At 43.5% G+C, this 14,643-nt stretch overlaps 1 protein-coding gene across 2 annotated transcripts in view; it reads right to left on the reverse strand.

Annotated features, from left to right (window-relative positions):
• Positions 1-14,643, reverse strand: part of AHCTF1 (AT-hook containing transcription factor 1) — a 2,174,249-nt gene that overhangs the window by 509,104 nt on the left and 1,650,502 nt on the right. Inside the window, exons 29-30 of one of the 2 annotated variants that reach the window (XM_069607831.1) lie at positions 4,270-4,690; positions 1,872-2,045 (exon numbers count right to left, since the gene is read on the reverse strand). In XM_069607831.1, the coding sequence (XP_069463932.1) occupies positions 1,872-2,045; positions 4,270-4,690 (595 nt within the window). The remainder of the gene's footprint in view (positions 1-1,871; positions 2,046-4,269; positions 4,691-14,643) is intronic. The other variant, XM_069607832.1, reaches the window with a different exon arrangement.

The following is a 14,643-nucleotide window of genomic DNA, read 5'->3' on the forward strand; positions in this document are numbered from 1 at the left end:
GAGACGATCAATCCTACCAGAATTTCAGATCTAATACTATCATATGGCTCAAATCTTCCGATCAGTAACTTGGGCGATGTAACCTCAACCTGGGATGATCTCTGCCTGTGTAACTGAAATACCTGCTATTCGTCTGGGTAACCACAATTAGTGTATAATGTATAATACTTTGCATTTTCTGTATATCCTGTTTTTTGCTTTTGTAAGTAATGTATTTCACTCTACGTCTCAATGTAACTAAGCTTTGCATATTCTTGTAACTGTTGTGCCCCGATACCCCTGGGTCTGGTGCGCATTACAAATAATAAAACAAAGATTCTTCCGGACATCCAGGGACTTGTTAACAGAGCATTCCATCCGAAGACCCATGGGAAAAACTCCTGTTAATTCCTACCAGGGTTTTCCGGTGCCCAAAGGCTTTTTCCCTGGTTTGGGGGATTGCTCCTCAGGGTTCCCTTTGGCTTGGGCTCAACTCCGGCCAAGGTGGCCACCGGGGGAGCTTGCCCCTACCTTCACGATAAAAAGGAAAAGACGACTAAGGAAACAAGGAACTCAAGAAAGAAGAAGCCGTCAGAGACCAGAGGTAGCTCTACAGAGGACCCAGGTGAGGAGGAGGCTCGGGAGGGTTCACCGGTGCATGACAACCACAGGCTCATCACCAGATGGTCCAAGTGAACACCCCTGCCACTCAAAGAGGTGTTCATGACTACTGTCAACTGTGGAAAGGTTACTAAGGAGTCTTTCCCATTAATAAGTCGTATCTTAGGGCCCAGCAGAGGAGGTCCTGTGAAACACTATAAGGAAAGGACAAATGGTCAGGCAGATTTCCCTGAAATTGAGACCATTGACATTGAATCAGAGTAAGGTCATGGTAACCAGTCTTCTGGGATAAGGAAGATGCAGTAGGCCATGCGATCTACAAGAAGGAAAAGGGCAGAGGTTAGGACCCTGGTCTGGGAATTGAACATCTGGACCATCTGAATGATTTGAACAACATGGTCGTTAAGAGGGAAGGCCATGTTGATACATTTGCCCATAACAACTGTAATGAAATAGAATATCTGAGAAGGTGTGACCTGGGACCTTTGAAAGTTGTGGGAAATTTGCAAGCTCTGCATAAGATGACAAGTATGGTTGATATAGATGGGTGGACACTCACTACAGAGAGTATGCTTGAATGAGGCAGTTGTCCAAGTAAGGAAATAAGTGAACCCAATCACTTCAGAGACGAGTGGCCACCACAGAAAACAGTTTGGTGAAAACATTGCCTGTCGAGTATAGGCCAGAGGGTATGATTACAAAGTGGAAATGGATGTTCTGAACTACAAAGCTCAGATACTTTTTGTGCTTGGATGGAGAGGCACGTGAAAGTAGGCATCCTGAAAGTGCATGACATGGAGGATCTGGGCAAGGGTGACCATCTTGAACTTTTCCTTGTGCAGGTACATGTTCAGTAGCCACAGATTGAGGATGGGTGCAGTGTCCAGTCATTCTTCAGCACCAGAAAAAGTGGGCATGCTACATGATGGGCACAATTTGGACTCTGGCCTTCACCGGGAGTAGGGCGATCGCTAGCAGTAGGCCATCTGGTGAAGTGGAGGGCAGGGAAGGGATTTATTCAGGGGACAGCAGAGAAAGGGAGACAGCAGTCCTGGCCAGGGAAACAACCAGCAATTCCCACTGCCATCAAGCATTCAAAATACATTGGGAGTAACTGTGATGGACAGGAAAGCAAACTGATCTATTACATATTTCTCAAGATATTTCCCCTCTACTACACTATTTAAAAGACTGATGTTCTAAAATGCATTGCCTGGCACGAAAAAGATATTTCAAGAATTATTTTACAAACATAATACTGTGCAACATACTTTCATTCTCTTCAATTGCAAAACATGTTGGTTGTTGGAACTCTTGGAGATCTTGCTCTGGCATCCCTTCATTTTCAGGTGACATCTGTAAATGCGATGTCTCTTCAATAGCAATGTTGTTCGCAATGTCAAGAAGGCACTGATCAAGCTGAACAGCTTTGGAAACTTTAGAATCTAAGAAAATGAGTGACTCAAAATTATCAGTTTAGCACAAACCATTTGCTTTAAAAGTTCTGAGAAAGCAGGTAAATAATACATTGCAAAAAAAGTAGGTAAATAATACATTGCAAAAAACGTCCAAAACAAGGTATGAGCTTATGTGTAATTAAATGCTCTTGTCATGAGGTGTAGTAACTTGCTGAATGCAGCGAGTTGTTTTAGACAACAGTATTATTTATTTAGAGGCAATAAATGATGGCATCAAGGAATGGACATTCAATTCATAAGTAAATGATAAACACACAAAGAGCCAAAAAAACACATTATAGTGAAGCAGTTTCTTGGCAACGGAAAAGTGTGCGTGAAGACAAGTCACTACGAGAGGTTAGTGGCACTGTTTTTTCTTCTTCTCACATCCACCACACCTCGCCCCACCGCTCCTCATTGCTGGGAGAGAGCGCCAGAACAGAGGTCTTCTCAGACGTAGGCTTTAAATGAGGTTTTTCTGGACTGAATTTTTCTGACATCTCTAGAGTATTTTTTTGCTGGGGGACAAAAATGCTTCAGCCACTCCCTCCCGCTTTGCGCATTAGGGTGCTTAAATTGACATGACCTGCATTTTTTGGTGTAGTGAACTTTACCCAGACACTAAATGCAGGAATTGTGCATATCAGAGACTGACACATGTCTGCCACATAACGTGCATGGCTTTAAGCCAGACTTGTGTGATGCCAGAATACAGAAATACAAAGTTACTGTTCCTCATGAAAAACCTCGGTGTCTATATTGCGGGATAAAGGAAGTTAGGTAAAAGGGTGTCCCACAGCATGCATGCTTACATAAATTGCCACTTCCAAACCAAGAGGTGCAATGGACCTAATGACCAGTTCCGCAGCAGAGCTCGATCTAGGAACTAGGAAGAGTTTCTGGGCCAACCTTCACCTAGAAGATATTTCAGTGAAGAGGAATGGGTGGAAGGAAATGATCCATTACAAGCAAGACATACATGGGGGAAGGCATCCTTTTTGAAGATTTCACTCCAGCTGTGCCTGTAGCGTTAGAAGGGAGCACTGATCTGCTGCTCATCTCTGGTCTCTTGAAAATTCCAGTACAATAGCCACTAGTAGAGCTTTGCCAAGAGATGGGTCTTGGCAAGTTGCAATAGCAAGGCCTTCTCACAATCTGTAGTTTGCTGTTCTTGTGTTTCTACACTCAACCAATGATTGGATGGAGTAACCAAACAAACTCCCAGATGAAATGGAAATAGTGCTTATAATCAAGAGGTTGCAACCTTTCAAATATTTTGGCGGCCACTCAATCACTGGTGGTCGCTTGATTCAAACTTCCTCCATCTACTACTTAGGCAAACATTCAAGGTATGAATTTGGTTTGGGAATCCCAGAAGTCATTCAAGTATTCAGCCAGAGCATGTTTTGGCTTCTCCAGCCTTGCCTTTCGGTGAGCGACAGAAACCATAAACACAAAGGGGTTCATCAGTCTCTCCTCTCGCACAAAAGGAACGTGTTTACCTGGGACAGTCATAATAGTTTTCTAACACAAGAGTATCCATCAGGAAAAGTCTGCCAGCAACCAAATACATTACAGCTAACTGTGCGTTGTGACCCACACGACAGGGATGATGCCTTGGATAAGGAGTCATCAGATAAAAAGAGTCTTCAAATCAGTCAAGAAAATGATTAAAAAGTACAGGACCGGTTGTCATAGGTTCAGTCCCGACTTTCACACTCATACTTGCCCAACATTAAGTTAAATTTAATTCTTTGACACATCCCGAGTCAAGAAGGAAGTCTTATGTTTGTTGGCTATCGCTTTCTTAGAAAAAGACTGAAGTTTAGCATTCGGCAGATAGACAGCTGCAGACACTGTGTTGTGTATATTATAGGATACTAGGAGGCAAGCCAAAGCAAGAAAAAGTGTGTTTGTTGCCGAAACAAGATAAAGAAAATGAACCTACAGCGAGCAATATAAACACAGTATCAACTGGGGAAGTGGAAGCACACAGAGCAGGCCGTTACAGACCGATCAACTTTCTACACATCCTCAATAGGAGAAGGGTGTGACAATTGGGTGATGCACAGGCTGAGGGTGCAAGGGAGAGCAGTTAGCCCAGAAGTCCGACAGAATGGTGGCTTTGGCATAGGTGCACATTACCAATAGATTCTATGCATGCAATTCGATGCTACATGAAATGGACATGAATGTTCAGAGAGAAACATACCATTAGGTTGTACATTTTCAGTCCATTGATGATTCAGCTGTTTCTTTTCTGGAATGTGATCTCGTTCTTGCCAATTCGCGAAAATGCCAGGTTTTTCTGAACCAGAATCCGGTGAATTACAGGCTATATAAATATCTTCACCAAAGTCACCAGGAGAATGTGCATCATGGAATTCCACATTCGTTTGATCTGATTTTGCTGAAATATTGCTGATCTCTTTGCTGGAGTTCAATTTAGATGGGCTATTTTCAGGCACACTTGATGAGGATTCATTCATTTCAAGATCAACACCGACAGGATTGCAGGGTTGAAATGCGGGCACCTTCTCTGAACCATTCGACAAAGAAGTTCTGATTTCATTAAAAGATTTCAGTGCAGGAGAATCAAAGAGCAGCAGTTTGGTTTTACAATCACCTTTAGTCTGTAAATGGGAAACAAAATGGGCAAAATAAGAAATAAAAAAAAAAGACCAACAATTCCTGGTCTTTGAAATTGCATTTCAAAACTGACATTTTGCCACCTACCCAGGCTTGTGTCATTGAACAGATGCTCACAGAGACCCAGAAAAGCCACAACATTTTTTAGAACATTTCCATCAATGCTTTTTCTCCACCAAAGAGCTTCTTTGTGTAGCAGTAGGTTTTGGGAGAAACCCCCACCCGCTCAAATTTCCAGGCATGTGTTAAGGTGGGGCGCAAGATATCTGCATTTTTCCATTAAAGGAGACTTGCCAGTGAACAAGTGAGTGATAGAGAAAATACTTCCCAGTAATGTTCTTTCTATGGATTCTTCTGCCACAGATTGGACATCTTGATAGATTATGTTTTGATGTTTGTTTTTTTATTTAATACACATGTAGCCGAATCGGCTTTGTATATAAACAGACATCATATTCCATATAAAACCAGTAATTAAAAAATAGTCCATACACAATATGTCAAGAATTTCTATACATTTAAGATCAAACTTTACCATGTGGTGTGTATATATAGTTGGGGTCGTTACCCTCCATTAGCATGTCCCATATAAGTTCAGTTTCATCACAATGTAACTTATTGGCAATTGATTTGAGGTATTTGTTTCGCAATTTATTTAAACTCACAGTAAATAAAAATGTGTTTTACAGACTCTATTTCTTGATTACCACAGAAGCGACAAAGTCGCGCATCTCTGTTGAGATCCAGTTGAGGCCCCCCCTTATCTTGAGTAGAACGGTGACATTGATTTTCAATAACAGGTATTGGAGAATAACAAAGCTATCGGGGTAGGCCTTGATGTAGGTGGGGACCTGCACACGGTTCAAGTATTTGATGAACATGCCACTGTTAACATTAGTTGCCAGCTGTGTGAGGTCGGCCTCATAACCGTATGTGTCTAGTCTGCAATTCATCTATGATTTTGGCACTATGACAGAGGTTTTGGGGACCTGATGGTCAATGGTTGATAAGCAGATAGCATTTACTTGCATATGTTTGCTTAGGGTGCCAAGACAATCAACATTATCTAACTTCTTAAAAGCTTTAAAGACTTCAACTAAGATGGTAGCATTGTCAAGGCTTTATATTTTTTCATAAAACAGCCATTCTATATTTGTAGTCAACCAAAATACCTTTCTGTCCGAATTCTGAGATATTCAATATATAAGTTACATGGCATCCTGAACAACCGTAGTATTTTTTATTCCAGTTTGTTTAGGCGCGACAACAAATGATCTCCTCTTGCCTCAACATGATACAACATACAGAGGATACTTTTTGTCCAGAATAACAATAATATTTTGTGAATCGACCAGCTACCCTGTCTGCCAATAAATGCACTTCAGGCATATGACATTTTCACACAGTTCAGTACATTTGCATCCCAGTGGGAGTTCCATGTGAGATATCATCTATATGTAAGCTGAGGTACTTGTAGTTTTTCACAATTTCAATTTGTTCCTGATTGATTTTCCATGTAAAGCGAAGAGGCATATTTTTTACTTTTCGAAAAAAACACAGTTTTGGTCGTGCTTACATTAAGCCCATTTTTGATTGCATAGTTTCCCAGGGCATTCAATAGACACTGAAGAGAACTCAGTATAATCTAGGAGAAGCAGATTGTCTGCACAACTTAGCCAATTTAACCAGAGTTCCCCCAATTTTACTAGGTAGGCCTCAGGTAGACGAAAGGTGTGAATCAGATCTGCCAGATATAGATTAAAGAGTGTGACGGCAAGTATGCAACTGTGTTTAACCCCCCTACAATTACTCAATATGGTGTTGAACTCTGCGCTAAAATCCATATACGTCGCATACACGGGTAGAGGACGCCTTTGCCAAGCATATTCCACCACTGTTACAAAGGTAATAATGTCTACAGTTCCCGATTTCTTACGAATTCCGGTTTGATTGGGAGGTATTATGTTATTAACAGCAATCCAATCATTACTTTCGTTAAGCAATACCCTTGCAAATATTTTCCCAGGGATATCGAGCATTGCCAATAACCGGTAGTTACTGGGATTCTTCCAGCAGCCCCTCTTATGGACTGGGAGCATGTTACTTTCCTGCCAAGTGGTGGGTAATTTACCCTGGATACCTTTTGGCCCAAATGGCTGGGAGGCTTTCAAGAGTGCATTACTCTATGTATTCAGCTTCATAATAATGGCTACAATGCCATCAATTGAAGCTTTACATTCCCATGTGGCACTTGTTACCTATAAGTGCACTTACGTTTTCTGATACTCCTAGCGTATTAGAGATATAGGTATGCCACCTGGACTCTGGCACGCTACATATCTGGAAATCAATTATGCAGCTGCTTCTCATCACTCGCCATAGCCCTGTGTTATTCCCAGACATGGCATAGGATTATTACAATGGTGACATGCTGCACTTCTGTGGTGGTGGCAGCCCTGTGACAAGCAGTGGATTCGCTTGGTGATTTTGTTCAGTGCACTCCCATGGATGCTTGTCCTATGTAGTGATTTGCTGCAGACATTTACATAGTGAATATTCACAGCATGTTGCTGGATTGTCTTACAGAGGGTGAGGTACGATGATGGTGGACGTGTTGTGGGATGTGGGGTGTTTTTAAGCTTGGCATGTTGTGATAGGTGTCCAGCTTACTACATTGCTATGGGATTTGGTTGTCATGTTCAGTTTGGGATGCTTTGGGGCACAGTGTTTTGTGATGTGCACATGGTGCTGTCACATCAACAATGACACCATGGCCCAGACTCCATTGCCTCCACCTGTGCTGATTGTGTGCACCTGTGGCAGTTGGGAACACTGCACATAGCAGTTTACGGGTGCTTCGCGATGCCGGTATCTCCTATTTGCGCCTTCATGATGCCGGTATTTGTATGTCCGCCTGACTTGTGATGTCCTCCTATTAGCGGCATCCCGGTATTGCCGGCCTGAAGGCCTGCGTGCCCGCACCCTTGCCGCTATTAGAGGCACTGTTATTAGAGGTGCCTCTAATACCGGGTTCTTAGGTCGGAATAGCCCAGAGTGGTATGCGATGCCGGTAATCCTTTACCGGCATCGTTTTTCCATTACCTCCAACCTCGTAATGACCCCCACAGTGGTAAGTGATCGGTAATCCTTTACCGGCATCGTTTTTCCATTACCTCCAACCTCGTAATGACCCCCACAGTGGTAAGTGATCGCTTTCCTCACGGATAAGTACAGACATATCAACTACTAATTGTAATGCAGCATGATTAACAAACACAAAGTTTATGGTGGAGGCCCCTCTTCATCCAACACGTGTACAAGCTTTAACGGCATCTCCAGCACAATAACCATTCAGCATGAGAAAATGTCGGTGTAGCATTTCTCCCCACGCTTTTCCTTGTGCATTCTGGATGTGTGAATCAGGTGGACCAGATTTATACAGAGAATTAGATGGTAGTATGTGTGTCCCAATGAATCAGTGGATCAACTTGGTCAAGGGTCTGAGCAACTATCATATTATTATGCTTATAAGTATGGTGGTTTGTATAGGTTTAAAATTGCTATTTTTTCACATCCAGAGCAGCCAACAGTTATCAAGGCAGCATGGACCTCGGGGTGGCAATTAGGGTTTCCTTGATACACCAAAGATGCCGAACAGATATTAAGAGCCCCCCCTTGGAGCAGCGAGGTGGGCCTTTTACTGCCAATACTTGAGTGTTACTTCTACCATCTATTTCACATGATTCACACATCCAGGTTTCTTGCAGAGCGACTATGTCAAATTGATCAATATATGTTAACAGTCCATTCGCTGCGGTCATGTGGCTAAGAGCCTCGAGTGTTCCAGGAGAATATCATGTGTTTTCAGTGTGAGGGGTTCCCGAAATATGCCCTAAAAGCTTTGGGCAGCCATTGCCAATAACCATCAGTAGTGTTTGCGTGTGCATTCCTGCCACCAGGTACATTCTTTTCCACTATATTTTTTTAGAGCTCTTGTTGATGTATTGTGTATTCTGTCACTGCTCATAATGTCAACCGTAGGATTAAGTGGTGGTATCTTTGATTGTGAGGCCGTAGGGCGAGTTTTGGTCGACGTCATATACACTATCATACAGCTATAGCCCAATCTATACAGACCCTGCTGATGTTGCATAATGTAATCTAGCGTTGAAAAAGTAATAAACCAAATGCCTGAGACCACTGCAGGAGTGTGTTCTTCCTGGTTGACTATCTTAATGTCTTGTGAGGTTATGCCTCTTAGTGGGACTATCCCGTATAGAAGATGCAAAATAGCTGAGCAATTCAAGGGAGGATGAATGGTGTCCTGGAATACGGGGTCGAAGTTGGAGAGCACGATTTCCTATATTATTTCCTACATTTGAAGCACTCAACTGCTTATCATGGGAAAGAGTTGTGGAGGGGTATAACTTCAATATAGTGTATTCAGCATTAACACTGGTGTAGTTATTTCTGCTTATGCTATTTATGTCGCCATTCGTAGCATTAGTGCTCTGTGTTAATTCACTCACGAATAAGCTCTCAACATCTTCAAGTACCTGGTCTTCCAGACCTTTAGCTCTTCGAATTTTCTCAAGCTTTCTTGCCTTATACAACTTTGTGTTCCCAGCGAAATTTCTAAAGGGTTTTGCAGTGTGTATTTATTTCAGGGCCATCGCCTGCAAGACTACAGACATCTGTGATGTTGTCTTTAGGGTTGTGCTTTTTATTTTATTTTCTGGTCTTTCACGTTGGAGGGAATTGGGTCTCTGCTATTTCTACTACTTCTATGTCGGTAAAATCTTCTCTTGTATTGTATTGTTTTATATTTGTAGCGCGCTCCCTCGGGCCCGGAGGCATGAGGGCGCAACTTAGACAGGTTACATAGCAAACATACATATTTCCAACTATAGGTACAATGCAAAGTATTCAGAACATACAGCTATATACATAATTACAGATTAAAGATTAGCGCGGGCACATTACAGGCATTTATGACACAGGCATTTTTGTTTCGCTTGTTGGATGGTCTAGCATACATTATGGCTTGTGAAATGTTCCTACATTTATTCTTCGGTATGCTTACTCTAGCTGATGCTTGATTCTGTTTCAATATTATGGGGGCGTGATCATTGTGATAACAATTGCTTGAGAGGCCGGAATTATTACCTGAGGTAAAACAAGATCAGATAAGTGTTCTGTGATGGCTATTCTTTTGGAGATAGAGCTGTCATTTGTTGACTCATCACACCTACGTGGGACATTTCATTTTGATACAGCTTCTTTAATATTGTTTGTACTTTGATCATGTAATTGTTTCCTGTGGCGGTATATGCTTTTATGTAGGTGTAAAGAGAGTATGTCTAATTTCTTTTATATTCGTAGACAACATTTGACTATCAATGTGACGAGTGCCTCGAATACTTCAAACATTTCAGTAGAGCTTATACTTTCTGAGCTTGCATTAATAGTATTGGCCAGTTGTTCATAGGCAGAGAGGTCAGTATTTAAGTTTGTGTCTAAGGTGTGGGGAGGCACACTATAGATTCTACTGGCCACAGTCTATGCAATGTTTTTCAATGGTATCTCTGCAATTCGACCATCGATAGCATATTGCACAATGTTATGTAATTAACTCTAATCAGTTGGGTCGTCTATGTCAGTATGAAGTGTCTGAGAGTCTAATGTGTGTGTGAGGGACGTGTTGTGTATAGTGTGGGACATGTTCACCTGCAAGACGATTAAGGCACTATCTGTGTCATGCTCTCAGTAGGGGGCAGGGGTAATGAATCATCTGTTCATGCTTAATATTGACCAATTTCTGTTCAAGGGTTGCTGCTACGTCAGTCTGTGATATCAGAGTAGCAAAGTAGGAGTAGGCCGCAGCACTGTTAACGGATGGGGGATCGAAGTGCGTGTTCTCAAGAGACAAAGTCTGATGTAGATCAGCGAATACCACAGTGGTACTGTTGCATATATGTCGACTTCAAAGTTCAACATATTGTCAGACGTTCCCGACAACTGATTGATAGTTGTAGTGATCGTTCCTTCACTGAAAATAGCGGTGGATTGGAGTCACTGGTCTTTCCAGATGAGAGTGAGCCAACGCTGGGGTGATAATGAACGGTGCGCTTCCTGTTAGGCAGAATTACATGCAGTACCATTTAAGAACACCACACACAATTAAGACTACAAGTGACAGTACAATTTCACCTTTGTTACAAGCCTGTACTACACAGTTAAAGTGGTAGCAGTAGAGTAGCAGCCAGACTTATCTCAAGAATAAGTGAGCAGTATCAAATAGTTACAAAAAGGACAGCAATTACTATGATTCAGGTAAACACTGACTCAAGCTTTTTAAGTAAAAGAATATACATTTATTTCACTGTTCAGTTGTATAACATTACACTATTATAAGCAGTCTAAAATCACACTCTTAATACACTACACAACTCCCAATAAGTTCCAGACAGGTTAAGCTCACAAAATGAAGTGGTAGCAAAATGGCACTCTAGCAATTAAAAAAGGGAGGGAAAGACAAAGTTAACTGAAATTGAATCACACCAACAGGTAAGTACTCAGGGCAATCGAACAAGAGGAACTACAATGATAAAATCAGATAGAAAAGGCTTAGGGCCAAAGTCAATAGGTCAAAAGTCTTTTGCTCAAGAGAATACAGTTCAGGGTAGTTCGCGGTAAAGTTCCTGGCACGGTTTCCGGACGAGGCTGGCTGGTAGAAAAGGTAGTTCAAAGAGAAGAGAAGGACAAGCCCTCGGATTGGAGAAAGATTTCAAACACTTTCACTGCGGCTGAACAAAACGAACAACCGGATTTGCGCAGTACCTTAAAACGGAGAGAGAGCTGTAGCTGAGGCAGACGTTCCTGGTAGTTTCTGCAGGCTCACGGTTCCTGAAGCGACTGTCGGACTGATCAGAAGTAGGAACACTGGAGGGTCTTGCACTACCCAGGGAAGAAACCAGCAGCAGAGCAAAGCAACAAATAAAAGGTGCGCTCCTTAAAACCCAAGCAGGGTCTGACCTTCCTGGATATCCGGTCCACTGTAGCTCTGTACAGCGAATTCGACCAGAGGAGGGGTCCTGGCTTGCAGTTTGGGTGAACTGGTTGGTGTCACCCGCTCAAGGGAAGAAGTTTCCTGGAGGATCTTCTCTGTCATCGGATTCTGAAGATTCGGACCTGCAGCAGGGCTTCACCGGGTGGTTCAGTTGTTGTAGGGATCCTCTTCCGTCAGTTCCTTGTTGGTTCTTTCGTTCCAGTGGCGACTGCTCTTCCAGTCCCAGAGACCTGCTTTTTATGCAGTTTTCCCCCATTCATACAGCCTGGCTGTCAATCACACAGCAGGGTGGCAGTCCTGGCAAGGACAGTCACCCAGCCAATCAAACAGGAGTGCGACTTGGGTTACCAAGGGAACCCATGGCAGGAGTCCTAAAACCCCTCCCTCACATCCTGCCTACCCAGACTCTCAGGCGCCTAAAGGAGGGCTTCTGTGTGGAAGCCCGCGAAAAGGCGATGAACAAAGGGACCAAACCTGGTTTGGCGCGCAGAGAAAAGCACGAGAAAGACATTTACAAAAAGAAATGGAGAATAAACCCAGCCGGAACCGTAATAAAGTATATATGGTCAAGCGGGTTTATGTTTGAGGCTACTATGATAGCCTGAAACAATACCATGGTTATTTAAGATAATCGCGGTATCAAAAAATAGGGTAGATACCACTGCCACCAGCCAAGTCTTGATGTAAAGGGAGCGAAACAATGCTCCAAGTGTTACACTCACCTGGTTCCCATAGGGGCGTCGATCGGACCCGGACAGCTGCTGTCTCCACCAACGTGATGCGTAGTGCCGAGATGACTGTCTGGACTGGCCCGCCTAATCTCGTCTGCTTGATCTGTAGAAGTATTCTCCTGCAAGTGGAAAGGGTTTTAGCCACCCGTGGATATGAGCGATAGCCCCCTCCCACTGTTCTCCTTCTCCCTTCTTGTCACCTCTGATATCCCCTTTTAGGAACCTCACCTTATGTTTTTAAATGATGAGCTCTCCATCCTGCGTGGATTGCAGGGGCGCGTTGATGCCAGTTACTTCACTGGTTTGAAGGCGTGGGAGAGTTTCCGGAGAGTATTGACTGAGGTTCCTGGCAAGGTTCAGTTAGTATCAAGTTCATAGAGTTCAATATGTCTGATGATTCACTCTTGTTCCCCCCTTCCTTCCTTGTCTTGCAACTAAGATTGTGAGAAGATACCCCTCGTGGCAGTTGGTGGCGCTCAGTTAAGAGTCTGTATTACCCGACGCCGTCCGGTAAATGTTGCCGGTGTTTAACATGTTTTCTCTCTCTTTGCAGGTGCGGCACATGAAGATGTGGAGAGTTATAGACTAATGCCTCCGGTGGTAATCAGGTAAGTCTATGATGATAAGTGTTTTATTTGTTGGTTTTCTCGGCTCATCTTGTTGTTTTCTTTTGTCCCTCAGGTGCCGGAGTTCGGTGAAGAAATGATGGAGGCAGCGCCGAATCGAAAGATGCTGCGAGGACTGGTGAGTATGGCGCGGCGCTGCAGCTGGAGATGCGACGCGTACTGAAATGATGTTCTTTCCAGGTCCGGAGGCGAGATGGATCCGAAATCGGGCGAGGAATTCGAAATAGTTTGTTTTTTAATCTTGTCCTTTACTTTCCCCTTGGTTTTAGGAGCTCCAGTTTCGAGGCGGGCGTGGCAGAAGACTGGATGCAGACTGCAGGCACGGTGAGCGTTACGCTGCTGGATGCAGAATAACGCGAAGCGTGTGCTGTAATCGTGCGTGGTTTAAATAGCCTCCAAAGTAGTTCCAGGTAAGAAGTTCCCTAGAACCACGCCCGAGTAAAAAATAGTCCCTGTAGAAAAATAGTCCCATCCAGGCCTCACGTTGGCTTGGACTCACTAGCAGCATGGTCTGCATCAGGTAAGTAAAGTCTATGAGCCTGGCGCCTATGGCGGCAGGACTGATTTCCATGATGAGCATGGTGCCTAAGGCGCCAGGACTGAACCCAAACAGCCTCCAGCCGGGGCTGTTGGGGTTTTAGTAAGTATCTGGATGCCTGCTTTCGGAGCTGATGGGCTTGGTCCTGATGCCCGGGGGTAGGCATCATGACACCAAGAAGCTCAGACAAAAAGGGATAAGATTTAACACTTTCCAATACTCCATGTAAAATGGGGTGTACTGGGTATGTGGTAAAAGTGACTAACGTTAATGGCAACTTTATCTTTTCTGGGGGACAGTAGTCAGCCCAAGAAAATGGAGTTGGTAGGAAGTCTAAAAGACAACCCTGTGTCACTGCACTGAGGGTGCTGTGTAACACGTGGAAGAATATGGTGCCGTGGAGTAGGTGAGGCTCCAGTGCCCAAGATCACACAAAAAGTAGAAATACACACAGCAAAACACATTTAAGAGTGGGGAAAAAACGCTCACACTCTTACCAGGTGAAAAAAATAAATCCTAGGAGTCCAGCAAAGCTGCTGAGGGACTCAGTAGGTAAGGGAAATTAACCATTTATGAGAATTCTCCCTAACACTTCCTACAGGGGAAGGTGGGGGGGCGACCTGCGGGACACATGACCTGCTCAAAGAGCTTAGAACTAACGCAAGCGAGTGAGTGAGTCAGGTCCAGGATAATGGTTTGAGTCACTTCATTCATGTGTTTTTCTAAGCTTTTAGCCGTTTCCGTCTGTACTTCCACTTTTTTTGGGTAATATTTAGTTATTTTAGGGGTATTGGTGGCTGTCGTCTTAGCGCTAGTTATATTGGATATGATCTGAGGCGCGTATGTCTTACAGTGGCTCAATGAATATGAACAACTAGGTTCAGGAGGTGGCGACAGCAACTCTAAGGTACCCATAGGGGTCTCCAGTGTGAAAACTGACAATCTGCTACACAACTTCACTACACTTTCCAGG

Source organism: Ambystoma mexicanum, chromosome 4q (assembly GCF_040938575.1).
Source record: "Ambystoma mexicanum isolate Mex_15411 chromosome 4q, UKY_AmexF1_1, whole genome shotgun sequence".
Classification (NCBI taxonomy): domain Eukaryota; kingdom Metazoa; phylum Chordata; class Amphibia; order Caudata; family Ambystomatidae; genus Ambystoma; species Ambystoma mexicanum.